Raw genomic sequence first — 18,706 nt, forward strand, 5'->3', positions numbered from 1 at the left:
GCACTGTCTACCAGTTAAATGAAAGAAGACTTTTAGAGACTTGAGGAGATAACATCTAGTAATTCACAATAAATAAAGCTAAAATTAGTGGAAAGCTTGAGAAAACAACAAATGTTTTTTCTGTTTTCCTTTCCTGCTCAATCATCCTCCCTTAGATTAATCCAGCGACCCCTTGTGGGGGTCCAGAGACCCAGGTTGTGAATCACTGCTCCATACAATAATTATACTATATAAATAATAGTGATCATTATAATTCTGAAGTATATTCTAACAGCTTTGTAACTTGCTTTACTGCTATGGTTCATTAAAAACATTGAAGACACAACTTTATAGTGCTGCAGTGTTTTACCAGTAAGAAAGCCTTGAGGGAAGAAGAATCCTGAGATCCAAAAAGATTTGGGCTGGCCACGTGTGATCCAAGTCTGGCGAGACAGGACAACAGAGAAGGAGGGATGCAATTAAATGTGTATCATTAAATAACTCAACTTTTTTTAAATGTGTTGTGTTCAGTGTTTAACAAGCCACAGTGCATTAGAGGCATCCGCTTACTTATGGGACCTGAAAGTGACTCAGTGACTCAACTTGTACTGGCACAGTGAGGTGGATTCTCTCTACTAAGGTACTGAACATGTGCAGTCTGACTCAGCGGCTAGCCATCACTTTATGAACTAATGCGATTCTCCCGTTTGTGTCCTTTGTGTTTGTGTTTTTGTGTGTGTGCGTGTGTGAGAGATAGAGAGACAGAGAGAGAAAGAGAGAGAGAATTTTAGCGATTTTGCAACACACATGTTCAGACCAGTCTTATGGAAGAACAGCTTAAGTCAAGGGAGATGAACCAAACGTTGAAAGAGCGTGCATGGGAAGACAGAGAGAGAGAGAGAGGGAGACAGAGTCTGTGCCTCAAGGAAGAGCCCAGAATGTTCATGTGTCATTAGTGTTTTCCAACTTAATGAGAAAACACACACACACACACACACAATCACACACACAAACAGGCAAGCATGCACATACACAAACACAATCAAACCAGAATGCACAGTCATACTTTTCTTTCATTTCAGTGTGTGTGAGGATGTATCACATTGTCTTGGGTTTATTTAATCCTCTCTGATTAACATGTAATCATTTTAGCGTGCTTTATTGACCTAAATTAGTTAGCAAATGAGTTAGCAAATCTATATTTAACACAAATCAAATGTGCACACTTGTGTTTGTATCTGTTTTCTCTTCCAAACCTGGATAAAGGAGGTTCTGAGGACCAGGTCTCTGACCCAGGAAGCCAGGGTTTTGAGAGAAGGGTAGGCAGAGTTTGCCCAGTGAGTGGGAACCTGGTTTTTCAGAAAGCTTGTGTAGATGCGATCCATCTCCTCTGACATCACCACCAGACCTGCTATGGCCTTTTGCAGAGTGGTGAGAGACATCTGGGAAACACCAAGAGAATCACATGTTTCAGTGAGGTGGCAGAAAGAACCGTAAAAATCTCTAAAAGCCATCATTTATCCATTTAAAACTTCAAAAAAGAGCTCTTATTGTTACACTTATTGTTTACATTTTTGATGTATTATTAGTGAAAGAAATAGAAATGCCCACATCTTCGCACAACTTAAGATCATTTTATAGTTTCCAACATTCCAACTTTGTTTCTTCTTGCAGACTTTACTAAAATCAATAAAAATATATTTAAAAATTTTGACCAAAGCTGTTTCCTAGCAACACAAGTCCAGTGGAATGGTGTGTGTGTGTGTGTGTCCATGGGTGCAATGTGTGTCACCCTGAGCACTCTAAGCAGGTTGTTGAATCGGTCTACTTCCTGGCCCAACACGGTTGTCAGGGAGTTAAGGCGACCGTTTTCGTCTCGCACAAAAAGAGTTTCAACCGCCTCATCCATGTCCAGACGCTCTGCACACACACAGTGTAGACAAGGAGACAAGCAGGGAGACATGCACAGACACAGCGTTAGATATTGAGTGGAAGTTTTTATGATGATTCATGTTCTCGACAATGACAATAATGGTCTGCATGTGTGTGTGAGTGCGTTTACATACCGGGTAGCTTGGCTAGTATTGATTCAGCAAGCTCGCAGACTATGTCATCATTACTTTTTGCTCCATGATGGGCTGAAGAGCGAGGATTAACATCCAGTATGGTGTTGATTAGAGTCACAGTTTCTTGGCGCTGTGGAGGCAAACACATATATATACTCACACAAGTAAGCACACACATACTTAAGCTTCCATTTATTGATATTTTACAGTTGCACTCTAATGCTTTAAGAATAGAAATGTTGTCCATAAACTTTACAGTAGCAGCTCCGGATTAAATCATGAATAGGCCCATTAAGAATTACTTATACTGGTTGCAAAATGATATATTCAACACATCACCCTTCTGCTAAATCCAGTACATTATTGTATAGCTGGTAAATGTTTGGCAAATTTAAAACAGAGCAACAAAAACAAGAAGAATGATAACTTTCATGCAAATTTCCTTTCAAATTGAAACATTACCATAGAAGGAACAGAGGAGATAATTGTGTTAAAGCTTGTTTTGACAGACAGATGCAGAGTATTCATCTGTTTGTTTTTGTTTTTATTTTTCCTGCAAGATAACACATTTTTATTTCAGTATTGTTCCTCACCTGGAAGGCCAGGTTGGCGTTGTCGTGCATGCCAAACACCTCAGGATCATCAATGATTGGAAGACTCTCAATGTACTTCTTATACTGCTCTAGTTTGTCTGTCTCTGGGGCATAGTAGATGCCTTATACACAGGGGAGAAACCATTAAGCCAAAGAAAATATATGTGTGCATTCACTGAGACACATGGACCTTTGCAGACACACACACCAATAAATGTCTACTGTGCTGAATTTTATTATGTTAAGTGTTCCTGTTATGTTGTCCATGTCCTAGAGAGAGGAAGCTGGAAATTGAACAGTACCTGAGCAGGAGTAGGTGTAGTCAGGCTCCAGGGTTTGAGGTGAGAAGAAGCCTTTGAGGATAGTCCTGAGGCAGCGCTGGTCCCAGGCATCTGTCACTCTGCCTCCATATGTGATCTCACCTGGAGACAGAACACATAATGATATTAGTGTTGCTTAGTAACTGCTTTAGTGCCAATTTTGGTCAGTGACTGGAGTCCCACACCAAAATATTTCATATTAAATCATCATAGCAAAACGCTGTTTGTCACATTTCAAATGAAACATTAAATGTAAAAGGCCCCATTAAATGGAAAATACATCTTTCCAGTTTTAACCCTGTGTTCCTGTGTTAATTGTTCATTTATCTCTTGTTATATGCCAAATATATGTCAAAAAAATCAGTATCAGAGTATTTTTACATCAAAATCCCTGTCTTTTCTCTTCCTGTAAAACGGTTTCAAATGCTTGATGACTCATCCTGCACTCAGGGGGCGTTTACTTCACGGTTTGTGGTTCGTAGTAGCTAATAGAGCAATATGGAGAGAGATAGGAAAAGATGTATGTTTGGATATCAGCGGGCAAAAACTTCTTCATTCCCGAAACAATGTGCCTGAGGTCTAATTCATTCATCTCTCCCTCGTCCTCCTCCTGATCTACAACAGGTTTCGATGTGTGTGGAGCCAACAGTCCTCTGTAGCTCCGTTTCTCTATGCAGCTCCGTATCGCGCTTAACTCTAAGCCCCACCAATCAAATGCAAAGGATTTGATTTAAATCCCTCTTGTAATTGTACACTGCTCAAATATTCTGTTTCACTGGGAAAAAATGTCACAGTACAGAAGTTGAAGATGCTCTAACTTCCGGTTCATGGGGCCTTTAATGACATTTGAATGTGGATGAATGGATATCAAGTAAACCATGTCACAGGAATTGATCATAATACATCTTATAGTACACATATTGTAGTGTATTTTCCTCAAGGCTGCCAAGTGTATTGTTTCCTTTGTTTGATATGTCCTCCTCCTTCTCCTCCCTCTTTCTCAGCAGGGCCTGTTCACACTGCACTTTGTCATTCATCCTGATGACCTTTTATGTTTACCAGTATCTAACCCAAGGCTAAGGAAACATCATCTGTACAGTCACCACAGGAATTCAGGAAGCAGTTTTAAAGAAGCAAACATGCATGAATGAAAAGCCTGGATGATTATTTATTGTAAATAAAATGCTAATGAGAACTAAAAACTTGCATGTTCAAACATCATTTGAACTGATAAAGGTAATTATGAATCTGTTTAAAGATTTAAGTCATTCCAGACATTTGAATGGGTTGATAGAGTTATTGGATGAGGCTTCATTGTGCTTCTAATGTGGAAACCAAGGTATTCAAAAGGACACAGCTCCTGTGCCCATCTGAGCTTGTTAAGAACGATCAAAAAGACATAAAGACAAGAGAAATTTGTGACATCTTTTTATGTCACAAAGGGGTGAGAAAGAGAGAGCGGGGGAGCAACGGCACTGGACTCCACAAGTGCAAACATTTAGCTGACAAAGCAGACAAGGATAAAAGAATTCTGTAAATGACATTAAAACAAACAGCTGCCTATCTGTGCATGTTTCATGGCCAAGAGACAGTTTAAAGACACAACTACAATAACAATGTTTTTCCTCTTCACTTACACAGTGATGTGAAAAGATATAAATAATATTATGATTGCAGTCATACATTCTTATGGGCCTCCTTATAGACCAAAAGCTGGTTTTAAATGTCAGCAGTAGCTTTTCCAGCTCTTTGACTTCTCATGAAATAATACACAGCACAGGGGGGCAAACACTTCAGGCAATAAGCATGAAGATGCACCATGAAGAGCAAAGAACTGCAAAGAGAGACATGGATGGTACATATTATCAAAGAGCAAAAAGCAACATTCATTTTTAGAAATTATATTTAACTTTTAACAGTGAAAACCTTAAAATCCATACTTTCTGCAAAGACACAGTTATGTAAGGATGGGAGCGAATAATCAGACAAATCTCTGCTGAAGCCTTTAGTAAGCTGCAGGCGTGGTAAAGCTGGCGGAGCCTTTTTTTTGCACCAGAAGAGAGGAACTGCTCCGTCTAAAAGAGGAAAGGCAATATCATGCTTGGTTTGAGCCCAAATACTTCCCCTCAAAGAGTGTGTAGCCCTGGCACACAAGCACTGTTAGAATTAAACTAATAACACAGTAGTGTGATAACAACAATGAGAGACATCAATTTGATGGTGGAGTGGTGCGCTCCACTGAGACTGAACACAACACATAATCATTTGGAGGTGTAATTGAAAACCAGATTAGGGAAACAAATGAACTTTAGAGATATGATGAGTATTGTAAAAGACAGGGATCCCTTTGCTTCTTTATAATAATTTGGAAGATGTCATAGAAGTCCAGGGAAATCAATATTAAATTGACATAATTAAATCAAATTAAATTTTAATTTGCCATACGTGTACCTAGGATATAATGACAAAAATAAAACTACATTTTAAAAGTTTTCAGTTAATATTTGATGTTTCAAGAAATTTCGGAGGCTGTAATTTGGGTTACTGCAAATTGCTTCAACTATTTAATCTACCCTGATTAATATAAATGGAGTAGATATATGTATATATATATGTACAGTATCCTGTGATGCATACTGTGATTTGTCAAACCATTTCATAGCTCATTACTTTACTTCTATAATGATTTGATATCTTTATTTGCAGTATTTGACATAGAACAAAAGAGCTTTGGTGTGCATGGGAACATCTGCTCTTTTCATGCTATTTCTATAAACACACAGTCAAGAGCAAGAGAGCGGGGAAAGCTCATTGAGTGAGAGCTGAACAAACACGGGATCACAGCTGCAGAACAGAGTGAAATTGTGTTACAGAACCGTCCTCCTTTGTGAAATCAGCAAACATTTTGCTTCCCTCGTTTTGCATGATGCTCAAAATGTGTGTGCTGTTGACAAAACAATAGCGTGCTGTCTGTGCCACACACTGGCAACACAACAAACATGCCAGCTTTAGTAATAAAAGAGGCTGTCTCCATGCATATCTCCTGTTGTATTTAAAGCTTAACGGGCTGACGTTATACGTTATGCTTTGCACATTGCGCTGTACCGTTGTATTTTTGTAATTTTTTTTGCAAAAGTGGCAATTTTGAAAGCTTTCTTTATCTACTAATTTGAGATAAATGTATTTTCAGACCCAAATTAATATGCGTATTATACACAGAAAATGTGATTGGTGCAGAACACTATAAAAAACCTACCACACACACACACACACAACCCCAAACGTATCAGCTCATGCGGTACATCTACACATTTAGATACACCTGACATGCTGTGTAGGTTTCCCTACCAGTGATGTAGATAAGAGCATCCCAAGGGATAGTGCCGTCTTTGCAGTAGAGGTTGAGGTTGAGCAGAGCACATTCCCTGTCACTGTCATTGAACTCATAGCGGATGTTCCAGCCCAGAGGACCAAACTTCTTTCGCTCCTAATACAAATAAAGATAAGACACAAATAAGAATGTGCGTAGAAGGACAGGCACATACCAAACACATACAAAAGTGGAATATATCCAGGCACACAATGCAGTAATGATAAAGTGTGTGTGAGGTTCCGAGACAGTGTGTAACCTGGATGATTGCGTGGAAGAAGCAGATTCCAAAGACAATCTTCCTCCACTGACGTCCCAAAACGTGGTCTTCAAAGAAATTGCTGGAGATCTCTGTGAAGGCTCGTCGCATGTTGGCCCGCAGGCCTTTAGGAGGCTCATTAGTCACCTGGCAACAACAACACACAAGCACATTGGGCTTGATGGCTGCTGTTGAGAGGACACTGTAGCTGTAGCTGCTGTTAATGAGCGAGGGGACAGTTAAGGTTTCAAAACAGCATATTTAATCGATAATATCAAAGATGACATAGTTGAAACAGACAATGTATTCTGGGAAAGTTTCTGTTCCCAATAATAGAGAGTATCTACCAGCATTTGTGAGGGATGCAAAATGAGTTAAATAAGCAAATAACCGCTAGTAAAAATCAATATTTCCCAGCAGCATCCACCAAAAGGAGAGAAGTCATATATTATTGTATAAAAAAACTTGTTTAACACTGTTTGTGTGCATGTAAAAGTATAGCAAACACCAATGGTCTCCCTGGCAAGAACATCAAGACAGATTAGACCCAAATACAATTTCTTTCCCTGCAGATCCAACATACCTAAGGCTGTATTCACAATGTATATTATTCTAACCACCAGGAGCTTTGATATAGACATGCTGTACTGTATCTAAGAGTTTCTCATCAAAACTCATTTATGAACCTGCTGAATTTTTATTAAAAAATGGGGAAAATTCTTAGTAACAGAGTAACAGGGGGTTGAACTTTTTGCTGCCAATGACATCAGGTGTCTCATCCATAACAGCAGCTATACTAGATAGTTGAATGATGGCCATGAAGCCGGCTTTATTTTTTGTAGCTGTTGAAAATCATGTATTATATGGACAATACAAGGTCTAGCAAGGATTTGATTTATCCTGTAAGTCTCCCTCCCAGATGACTGAAATCTTTCACAGTCTTCATAGCTCACTTTTCCAGTGAACAAAGAGCGCAGATATTCAGTTACTAGAATGCGGAGGACTTGCTGTACATTGAAATATTCTTATATGTATATCAAGTAAGATAATGTTCAAAGCTCGACGTCATTAAATCTTCCACAAATGTTTATACACTTAAATGTCAGAATGGGAACATCAGTCACTTTAAGAACTGTTTGTGAATTGGTCCAAGGACATAGAAGTTCTCTCAACTACCCCTTTTCACAGAATTAAGAGCTGGTGTTACCAAATAATACGCTAACATGATTTGTGAATGATCTTTAGTCCAAAACTTAGTAGTGTTAAAATTAGGACTGACCAAATATGCCCCTTATCATTCTTGTTCGTTCATTTCAAGTTCATCTGATGCTGTGGTTTGTCCAAGTCCCAGATGTTGTTTAGTATACACAGATCCCATATTTCACCTCCCTGATAATTGCCTGACATCCACTATTAACAATTTAAGTGAGTTCATCAATTTTTTAGCAGCTGTTTAACTACTGTTTACCTCTTCGTCAATCCTAATGTGCATCACTGAATACATTCAGTGGCAAATGAATAGGCAAGTTATAAGAAGAGTGTATAACTGATTAATTTACAGATCTTTTAATAGATGACATTTGAGAAAAAGTCAGTTTTACTTACATAGCTCATGGAATTAAAACCATGCAAGACTAAATAAAATAAAACATTCCTTTCCTTTTAGGCTCATTTTATTACTGCACAACCTGGCATTACTGACTATTGAAACAGTGTTCTCTTTTACTTTTAAGAAAAAACTCTGCCTTTTGTTCAGCTTATTACAAAGCATGCAAAATGTCACCTAATTTCCCAATAAAAATAATGTAAATCACATCCATTTCGCCTTTTTGCTTGCATGGTACAATCAGACTCCCTCACCCCGGCAGACACATCTATTGTGCCATTATCTAGTACACAGCGCGCTACCATCAGGTTCTGCTTTGTAATTAATGAGCTTTCTACATTTTACTATCTCTAGGATACAGAACAATACTGAAGTATTAATAGTCTTTTAGACAGATGCTATATGTACGGTATCATCTGTAAGTTTTCCACAAGTCCAAGTTCAGTCTAAGTTATACTCATTATGAACATACAGAAAAGTTGCCTTCCATGAATTCCATAAATTTCAATGAATACTCTTCATGAAGAATAATAATAAAGGGCCATGTGTGACTGTAGAGTGCTTACTGATGGGAATGCAGATTTGTTCAAAGCTGAACTTTGCACATTGTGAGAGAATGCAGCAATTCCCTTTATTCAGGGAACATTAGTCCTGTAGAGCAATCTTTGACTGTCAATCTTCAAATGAACTGAATTGAAGTGAGATTATAGTGGCACAGGGCGTGCGTGTGTCTGTGTGTGTATATGATTACCTTGACGGAGTTCTGGAGCACTGTAACAGGAAATACTTTGGTAGGCATGGAGCTGAGAAACAAACGGAAGTTCTCATCGATTGATGTGTCTGCACACGAAAAGAGAGGAACATTATTCACAGCAAGAAACAAAAGAAAAATGAACTTAATGAATGTCTCTTCGAAAAACACGCAGTATACTCAGTATTTTTTCACTAATACAAATGCTGGACAAAAAAAAACATGAAAACCACCATAAAAACACCAGTCATTCTGGCAACCCTGTAAACATGGCTATACACATTTATTTGTCCCACTGTCAAACATAGAACTAAACTTGAGCCCAAGGGTTTTTCTTGTACAGTCCCAGTCTAAAAGTACTATAAAGTTTGAAATGCAGACCACGCAGAGTCAACAACAATGACACTGCAAAAACTGTATCACACTCTATATTATATTTGGAAACTTAAGATAAAATCCATGTTACTTTCTTCCCCAGTAAAGGCCATGTTTTTATCACTTGATGCATCATGTACCCAACACAATGTGTTAAAATTCTACAACTTGAATTGAAATACTCTTTCAATTGTACAGTAATTTAATTTAATTTAATTGCATAACTGGAAAGTGGCCATGTTTTAAAATGGTATCAGTCTGCTCTTGTGTGATCATGTGTGTAGCTACATGTACGTGTTTCTTTTCTCATGTTATAGTACCAGGGTCAGTGAAGGTCTTGATGAGCTCCTCCATGTCTAACATCCAGGAGACAGCCAGATGACAGTTCTGCAAGAAAACCCATTTCCCACTCTTCAGTGCTTCTTTGATCATCTTCTCTGCTATAGGCCCTTGTCCTTGGCCCAATGAGATGGACTCAACCCTGAGACATACAGAGAGATGGAACTGTGTGCTTTGGTAAAGCTGTTGCAAATCAAGCTGGGGGATTTCAAGCGAGTTTTATTGTTTTGGCTCTTGGTACAATAATGCTACTGCAAAAATACATGTTTTACAATTCATCCTCAGCTCCACTTCAGCAAACTGCCCAACTATGTATCTTTTTTACCTGTCGAGACAACCTCTCTCTTTCGCAAAGCGCTGGAAGGCACCCATGGGATCGGATCCTGTGCTAAGAATGAAGACCAGTGGGGTGGAGGGAGACATGTCGTTATAGAGATTGGCCAGGTCAGCTGGAGGGTTTTCCACAAACTGCTTCCCAAGGCAGACAATCACAAACTCTGTGGCTGCAAACACCACCTGGACAGAAAAGAAAGAAAGTAAATCATAGAGTAATAGAACAAAGAGGATAGGTAGAAGCAATGACAGAGGGTGGCACAGTTTATGCATGAGAAGAGTCTGACAGAGAAAGCATAAATATAAAGAAAGTAAGTAAGAGGGATAGATATAAAAATAAAATTTGACTATTTTCTAAGATCCAATCTTTGGCAGGTCTGGTATCATGGGAGTAGATAGCAAAAGGTGTTGCTCATGGCTGATGGGAGATTTTTCTTTAAAGCACCCACAGGAAGCACATTTAGATGACACGTGAGCATTGGGCAACATGATAAAAAAAAAAAAAAAAGTGTAATTAGCCAAATCTTTTATATATAAAATCAATGGGAACTCCACTGATCCCACTTATCAAAGTCAGTTTACGAGTCATTAAGAAGTCTACTCATCCTTTGAAAACAGCTATTTAATGTCTTCTGTGTCTCTGGAACAAGCTTTGTCAAACATGAAAAAGTAACCTTTGCATAATGGCACACTGGCGCTTGACCCACACTAGGGACTAAAAGTCTGGATATCTTTGTCTTTGCTGCATCTATTTCAATTAGTCTTTAACTCTCTTTTCTCTCTTCTGAGCCTCCCAACTTTATGGAAGTGTAACACAATATAGCTGGAGTGCTCTTTTAATAATAAAAGATCTGCTGAAATGGACAACAATCAATCTCCTCTGAAATCCCTTGTGACCCTGTAGACCTGGAAACAAACAAGAATGGCAAAACTTTGATAATTAAAGTATCTTCCTGTAGCTTTAATCCAGGTTTACCTTCTCTTCAATGAAGCTCTTGATAAGGACCAGCTTCTGGAAGGCCCCCAACCTCTCATTCCAGTAGCCTCTGATCCCGCTCTCCTGCTTCTCCTCTTTGGACTCCCCAAGAGGAGGCAACTCTGACACATAGCCTTCCCAGTTCTCTGGATTAATAGATGCCTGAAAACGTCCTGAAGGAGATTCAACTGATTTAATGCTACACAAATCCTTATAAGTGATTTTATAAGACCTTTGCACGGTGGTGCACATATAGATTTGTACACTGTGTGGTAGAAGAATGGTAGATGAATGATTAGAATAACTAAGCCTGACAGTGAGAAAGGACGTTGTTCTATGTACATCGGTCATTCAAGTTTTTATCAGAAACATGACGTGCTGATAATGCCAATGCGTTCTAGATTAGCCAGACCAATAACACAAGGGTTGGGTTACCGAGTTCGATGTGGATGCAGGTTTTGGTGATTTCCTTGGAGATGCCCTTGAAGCAGGGCAGTGTGTCCTCCAGCTCACAACATGTCTGCCAGTAAAAATCACTTAGCCATGGCACATCTGGCCGTTCTGCATAGTCCTGGGAGATAAAGAAATAGAAAGGGAGATGACATACATATATGTTAGTATATTTATATATGTAGCGTGTGTGTATGTATGTGTAAACGTATACATACGTATGCACAAGTATGTATGTGCATGGGCAGGGGTATGCATGTATACATGTGTATGGTTGTGAGTAGGTAGAGTACATGTATGTTGTGTATATATAACCATGGGCCACTGCTATATGAGAAGTGTGGTTCATCTGTAACCCGAGATTAGAGTTTATTCCAGGACATGGATAAATGCAGTGAACTTACTTAAGCATCTTGTTATTTTGTTTTAAATCCTTTTTTTATCCTGTACTTGAACGAATACATGCAGAGCTTTGTTTCTGTAACTTTTCCCTGAGCATGAAATTAATTTTTAAAAAAAAAGAAAAAAGAAAGGGAGATGATTACAACAGTAAAGAAAGGGGGAGAGGAGATGGGAAAAAAAGATGGAGGACAGACCTTGAAAAGACAGACAGTAAAGAGGAATTGAAAGCATGTCAATAAAAACGTGACAGGGGATGATTCAAAACATCAAAGGCAGGTAGTCCTACATGCGACAGATAAGAGACGGTGATGTCGGCAGGCATAGAGATGAGACAAATTTGAAATTCATTCAAAATTAGCAAGAGAAGCGTAGATGATAGATGTGTTGAAGATGCAATGTATGAGACAGGAACCAGAAACACAGAAGGTGAAGGAGAGGAAAGAAAGGACACCATTAGCATGACGATTACGATGGCTGACAGGCAGCACCTCCACTCTAACTAATGCCATATAAATGGGAGCCAAATAGTGGGTGAACACAGGAATATACCCCTGGGTGGCACTGATCTATATTGTGGTCTCAAAACAATCTTCACTCATCAATAAAACCAGAGCTAAGTCTCAAAAGACCTTTTACTTGTTGCTCTGTACTACATTTCCCCTTCTTTATTACCCAAACCAACGTACCACTGGGGTTTTAGAGGAAAGATCAGAATACTTATTGAGAAAGAAAAAGTAAAAGGAAAAGGGAATAAGCAAGTTAGAAGTAGATACTGTTCTGAGAATTGGATTCTAAGGAGTCCGCATGACCTCATAAGGCCCCTTTGGACTTTAGGGGTGTCCAGAAAGGCATCCATTAGCATGCTACATGCAGGCTGCATGTACGACTGAGAAACAGTCTTATCGCACCTTTTGTTAACCTCTCCAAAGTCTTTTGCCTTTCTCTTACTGTGTGTGTTTTTTCCCATGAGTCTCAGTAGTTCCTCAGCAACAAGCCAGCCAAGAGAGAGAGAGGATGATTGCCACTTTGTGACAAAGGACTTTTTTTTTCTGTATCAAAACAATCTCTACATGAGAGGGGGGGGGGGGAATGAAGACACTGCCTACAGGAAAACCTTGGGGTATTTTTGTATGGGGAAATAAAATGAGATCTTGTTTATCTGCAGTTAAGAGGTTCCAGCCAACAATTGTAAGAAATTTCTCTATTTTCCTCTAATAAAAGAAAACCTGGGAGCCAAATAAGATGGAGAAAAAAAACATTGTTTTTTTTTCATTTACCACTCATAACAGTTAAAAATGGGCCATTATCTCTGTATTCCTCCAGGCAATTAAGCCTCATGCCTTACGATTTGTTCTGGCTTCAATGGTCAAATCTCCTTACTGACAGTTGGCCATTTTCACATATTCAAACTGATATAGTCATTCTTCTTCTCCTTTTCCCCTAAGAGGCTAAACATTATGAAAGCCCATTTCTTTCTAACCACTGATACACCAATATCTCATTGAAAAATAAAAAAAATGCATGAACAATAGCTTTTTAAAACACCAGCAATCTGTCCACATCAATTTTTTCACATCCCATTCAATTTCCCCACCCCACCTTTTCCAGGGAAGCAGCTGCTCTTAGGAAGTGCTGCCACTCAGTGTCTGAGATCTCGTCGCGCTGCTTCATGATATCTACACACAACATGAAGCTGTAGATAAGCTTGTGCTGCTCAAAGAGGCCGCGAGACACGTTGATGTAGGAATTGAGCAGGATCTGGTCCAGCAGGATCTGGAGACGCTCTTCCAACACGCTGCTCTTCTCGGACGTCTCGATGGTGGAGTTAAAAAGCTGAGGTTGGAGAGAGAAACAAACAAGAGAGATATTCAACAGGAAGAAAATAATGATGTTGCAAGGGTGGAAATTCAGAGGGATATTTGTCTGTGGCTTGTAAAACAAAGCACAGGTGCTTTTTACTCACCTGTTTGAAGTACTTGAGGGAGAACTGGTACATTGAATCGATCTCAGAGAGACTGGCGATGACAAAGTACAAGACAGAACCTCTGGTGGCTACAGGTCGGTAGCGCTCTCTTGCAGAGTTGATCATTAGCTCAGTGGCCTCTGCCTCCTCAAGACGATGCTTTATAGTCTCTGATGTTACCTGAGGAAGGTGGAAATAGAATGGAAAAGACAAAGGAAAGAGAGGAATAGCAGCAAAACAAGAACATCCAAGATGTTTTAGAAGTAAGGAAGGGAAAAAACATGACAATATGACATTTCCAAACAGGAAATGATCTATTTAGATGATGACAGATGATGCCAAATTCATCATCCAAATAGCGCAGAACAAGAAAAACATCCTTATGAACTTCATGACCTTTACCTTTGACTCCTGGAGAGTCTGAACTAGCTCCTCGTTGTCAAGTATATTCCCCTCAGAGGTAAAGAGAAGCTTGAGGATGCGGTCTTCAATATCTTTCAGCTGGTTGCGGTCAGCGTTGATGCGCACAATAAGCTCATTCCTCTGCTCTTCAAGATGTGGACTCTCTAGACGCACTACATCACTGAGGAGAGGAAGAAGGGTTGGAAGAAGATTGGAGTAAAGAAAAGAATTTGGGAGAAAGAAAGTAAATGTCATGCAAATAGTCATTACTGTATAGTGGTTTGTAAATGTGTACCATTGTATGTGATATCTGTTTTTTAGTGTGTCTACATATGTATGCACCTAAGCAGTTGGTCCTCCAAGCCAGACTTGGTCACAGTGAAGTTGATGATTGTAACTTTGATACACACCTGAAACGCAACAGGAAAACACACACACAAGGCATTAAACAACACACAGATCATCAAAGATGTATTTCCAGTATTGTGTTAATGTAAGCCTGCTGGCTTACATTAACACAATACTGGAAGCCTGCTGGCTTACATTAACACTGCAGCAAAAGCTTGCATTCAAGGTGTTGCTGCTCTCTTGGACATGTGTTGAATAAAAGTGTATTGCACAGTGGGCGAGCTGGCAGGTGACTACATCTTTTGACAATGCATGAAAACCAACCATATAAAGGTTCTTGTTTGTGTTACTGTTTTTGCTAGTTCACAAAATGAGTGTGCCTTTTCTCAAGCCTTGAAATATCAGGTTGCCATTGTTGAGAGCTGTTTGGAAACTCTTCTCAAAAGTTCTTTAAGGCAACCAGAAGAGGTGTTTTGGTATTTGCTCGATCCAAGAGAAATTAACACCACCTGCCTCAACCACAGTTTGACCAACCATCTGGAGATTTTAAGGAGTGTGTGTACTGTCCTTACCTCTGGTAGGTAGTGTGGGTTGGCCATCTTTGTGGTCATATAGAATCTGAAGTTTTTGTCATAGTCAATATCTGAGTCTCCAAGTCGGATCAATGTCCGTCCACCGGCCACAAATGTCTGCTTCAGCAGGATGGGCTCCAGAGCTGGATCCAGGGACTCCTTTAACTGTACACACACAATACAATAATGCAAGAATTTACACACAAATGGTAAAAGATAAGACTGTTCAATAAAGGTCTCATAGTTAAATACATGTCGCCCTGTGGAAGTACAGTGGCCAAATGCTTACAATGTAAATTATACACAACACCCACTGCACTTTAATAATAATGAAAGTATATTTTACCATTTATCATCTCGGATGATCAAACACATTTTACCATGACACGGGCAGTGTGTTCCTACCTCCTCTAGCAGTACAGGCATGCCCATGCGGATGGCATTCTCCAGAGTACGGAGGAAGCTTGGATCTGTCAGCTTGATCACCTTTAGCCCATGCTTTGCCTCCTTGGAGCGTATCCACCGGTTGGCCTGAGTGGGAGAAAATTAACCTTCATCTAATGTGATAATAAGATTGCCTGTGTACATATTTTGCATATGATGAGAATGAATGTTAGCACTTAATGTTATTTCCATCAAATTACAAATAGTGAACGTAGCAATGGCAGTGTGGGATGAAAAGAAATAACAACACTGTAGTATGTGGTCACGTTCTGTGCTGTGGGAGACACAATCAGACATGGAAGCCTTCATAAAAAATGTATCAGAATTTCTGTCTAATCCATATTTGCATGTGTCTGTCTATGTACAGCGAAAGAGACCAGCTGTCCTCATGAAAAGAACAATAGAGTTACAGAGAGGGAGGAGGAAAAAAAAGCACAAACATGACAGGAGAGAAAATTAGACTTGTCAGTGGTCAGGCCACAGAACAGTAAGCTACAAGGAGGCTTAAAAAAGAAAGCTGTGACAGTATTTCCATGAATGTTTGTGTGTCTGAGAGAGAGCAGGTTTGTGTATGCACATGTGTTAGTGTGTGTTTGGTTCTATGTGGGCTTTAGATATGGGTGAATGTACTGTATAGATGGGTTATCCTGTTTATTTTGTGTGTACAGTGTATTGCTGTGACTATGAGAATATTTTAATATGTGTTCTTGGAAACCACACACATTTATGCAAGTATGCCTGAGTATCTTTACGTTTATGTAAAACATGACAAAATTTATGCTGACAACATATTTGCATTAAAACAGTGTATTAAAAAGTGTCTGTGCTGTTGAAAAGTACCACAAATATGCATTGTCCCAAAGAAAACAAACAGATGTGCTGAACATGACACATCGTTTCTGTGTAGGGAAGCTGGAAATTATGTATTTGTCCTCAGGCAGGGGCAGACTGACAGTGTCCTAAGATGGCCACTCAGTCTGATGGTCAGTGGCTTTAGCTTCTATAGATCACACCACAGACTTTTATATCGGGTCATCAGACAGTCTAATCTGTCCAAACACTACTATGGTTCTTCACTGTGGCCATCAGAGAAAAACAAGGCACAAAACAGGAAGACGTTTCGATGCAGCTGTTGCTCTCTTAGATACATGCATGTAAAGAAATGCTTTATATGTTGTTGGAATGTTGTTTTTGAGCATACAGTAAATGGGAAGAAAAGTGAGTCCAAACAGAGGGCTTCTTGCAGAGAATAAGTGATGAACAGATGTTGCATGTCTCAAAAGACGCTTCATTTTACTGTTATTTCAATGACTTCAAATTAGCAAAAGGAAACTACTAAGAAATTTCTATTTTCAAAGGGTTTCTGTTCTTAACACTGGTACTGCAGCCATGTAACTTAAATAATAAAATAAATAAAAGTAAAAGCATACTCAATTGTGTACTTTTGTACTTTGACTCATTGTGTATTCATTTAAAGGTCCTTCACATTAAACAGTGTGTGAAACTTTGGGATGGATGAATAAATGGGAATTCAAAACCTCGTAATAATCAGCCGACTGGTTAACTGATCAATTACAACAAGCAAACAAATTCACAACTGAAAACCACTGAATGCTGCCTGGATACATAATTTGCTAGTTCACCTGATCCTGTGGGTCAATCATAAGAGGCCAGCGGCGGCCCTCCGTCACCAGGATCCCATTCTCGGTAGAGACAGTGTCACGAGGCAGACCCTCTGTGTTCCACTGGCGGATGACATATGGGTCACCCAGGATGTTGATAAGGCTGAAGCTGGCACTGATGGGAATGTTCAGTTCCTGGCACTGTATTATCCACTGGTCAATTAGCTGAGGAAAAAGGGCACATACGCATTATGCACAATGTGTACAATTTCTCCTTTTTAATCACTATCTTATCACAGATAATATTGCTTTACTTCTATGTTTTAATAATGTAAAAAACGATTCGGTTTAGTGCCATTACCATATATCTGTTCTGTACTGGGAACTGCATCTTAAAGCAGTAATGCAAGTGCACCACTGAGAAACAAATTAGCCTAATTTAAAAGGGTGGAATGTGCTGTATTGCAGTGAAATGTGAGACTCTACAGTATGCTCATAGAGGAACTACCAGCGGTCCCATACTGAATCCTGCAGTAGCCCTAAAAGCTTTTTGCCACATCACACTGTACCTACCAGCTGCCTGTAGTGAGAAGTGAAAGCTCCATAGTAGGCCACGCAAGCAGCTGCAATGAAGACATTCCCTACAACATTGATGATCTCTTGCTCAAACAGGGCAACACTTTCATCCCAGCGTACTTGCTCATCACCAAGAGCAGAAGTTAGTTTCCCTGCCCTGGTCAACCGAGCCTGTGTCAGAGCCATGGTGTTAACTGTGAGAAAGGAAAGTGGTCACAAAGAGAGATTCCAATGGGTTATAAAATCTCTTGAAAATTGAAAGAGATTGCAGACATATGAGAGAGGACTGATAGAATTTGCGCCATCTCTACAGATCTCCATACAACAGGAATGAATTCATATAAGATATAAAGAAGAAAGGCCGTTAAAGACCCAGGTAGGCTATAGTTTAAAGTGGTAACATTAAGGCCCTCACCCAAATCCTCTTTCTCATTTATGCTGCTTTCGAACTGATCCTGTAGGATTTTGATCTGGTCCTCCACCTCCTGTAGCTTTTGCTGCTTCTCCCTCAGTGTAGCCATGGTCACATCCAGCTCCTCCTGCAGTGGTTGGGATAGAAGTAGAAAGGGACGTTGGAAAATACTATTAGTGAACCATTTAGACAATATTTTGTCAAGGATGTTTTAATTGTAATAGCCTTGACAAAGCAATAGGCAGCACTGGGACTTTAAAGCATGAGTATATAAAGCACTACCTGTATATGGTTAAAACTCATATTCATATAGTACTCCATGATACTGACCTGTGCCTTAGCCAGTTTTTCTCTCTTGGGGCCAACTTCTTTGAGGACTCTGGAGTAAAGATCCATGGCTCTGACCCACATACACATTGATCTACAGGCTTTGGATACCTTCTCCACCTGATACCATTTAGAAGGAAAACAGAGAAGTAAGAGATAGAAAAATCTACATGGCTCTGTTTCCATTCCAACTCAAAACTGCCAAAGACTTTAAACACCAA

General features: G+C 39.5%; 1 protein-coding gene across 1 annotated transcript in view; it reads right to left on the reverse strand.

The window, feature by feature from the left end:
• The window catches only part of dnah6 (dynein, axonemal, heavy chain 6), a 57,472-nt gene that overhangs the window by 2,223 nt on the left and 36,543 nt on the right, over positions 1–18,706 (reverse strand). The window contains exons 57-79 of the mRNA XM_044346335.1: positions 18,489–18,605; positions 18,162–18,285; positions 17,744–17,940; positions 17,192–17,395; positions 15,510–15,635; positions 15,105–15,269; positions 14,527–14,594; positions 14,185–14,365; positions 13,783–13,962; positions 13,419–13,652; positions 11,403–11,538; positions 10,968–11,140; positions 9,984–10,174; positions 9,640–9,800; positions 8,945–9,033; positions 6,588–6,734; positions 6,307–6,445; positions 2,941–3,060; positions 2,639–2,760; positions 2,046–2,175; positions 1,772–1,899; positions 1,236–1,421; positions 350–422 (exon numbers count right to left, since the gene is read on the reverse strand). Coding sequence (XP_044202270.1) covers positions 350–422; positions 1,236–1,421; positions 1,772–1,899; positions 2,046–2,175; positions 2,639–2,760; positions 2,941–3,060; positions 6,307–6,445; positions 6,588–6,734; positions 8,945–9,033; positions 9,640–9,800; positions 9,984–10,174; positions 10,968–11,140; positions 11,403–11,538; positions 13,419–13,652; positions 13,783–13,962; positions 14,185–14,365; positions 14,527–14,594; positions 15,105–15,269; positions 15,510–15,635; positions 17,192–17,395; positions 17,744–17,940; positions 18,162–18,285; positions 18,489–18,605 — 3,391 coding nt within the window. The remainder of the gene's footprint in view (positions 1–349; positions 423–1,235; positions 1,422–1,771; positions 1,900–2,045; positions 2,176–2,638; positions 2,761–2,940; positions 3,061–6,306; positions 6,446–6,587; positions 6,735–8,944; positions 9,034–9,639; positions 9,801–9,983; positions 10,175–10,967; positions 11,141–11,402; positions 11,539–13,418; positions 13,653–13,782; positions 13,963–14,184; positions 14,366–14,526; positions 14,595–15,104; positions 15,270–15,509; positions 15,636–17,191; positions 17,396–17,743; positions 17,941–18,161; positions 18,286–18,488; positions 18,606–18,706) is intronic.

Source organism: Thunnus albacares, chromosome 3, assembly GCF_914725855.1.
Source record: "Thunnus albacares chromosome 3, fThuAlb1.1, whole genome shotgun sequence".
NCBI lineage: Eukaryota > Metazoa > Chordata > Actinopteri > Scombriformes > Scombridae > Thunnus > Thunnus albacares.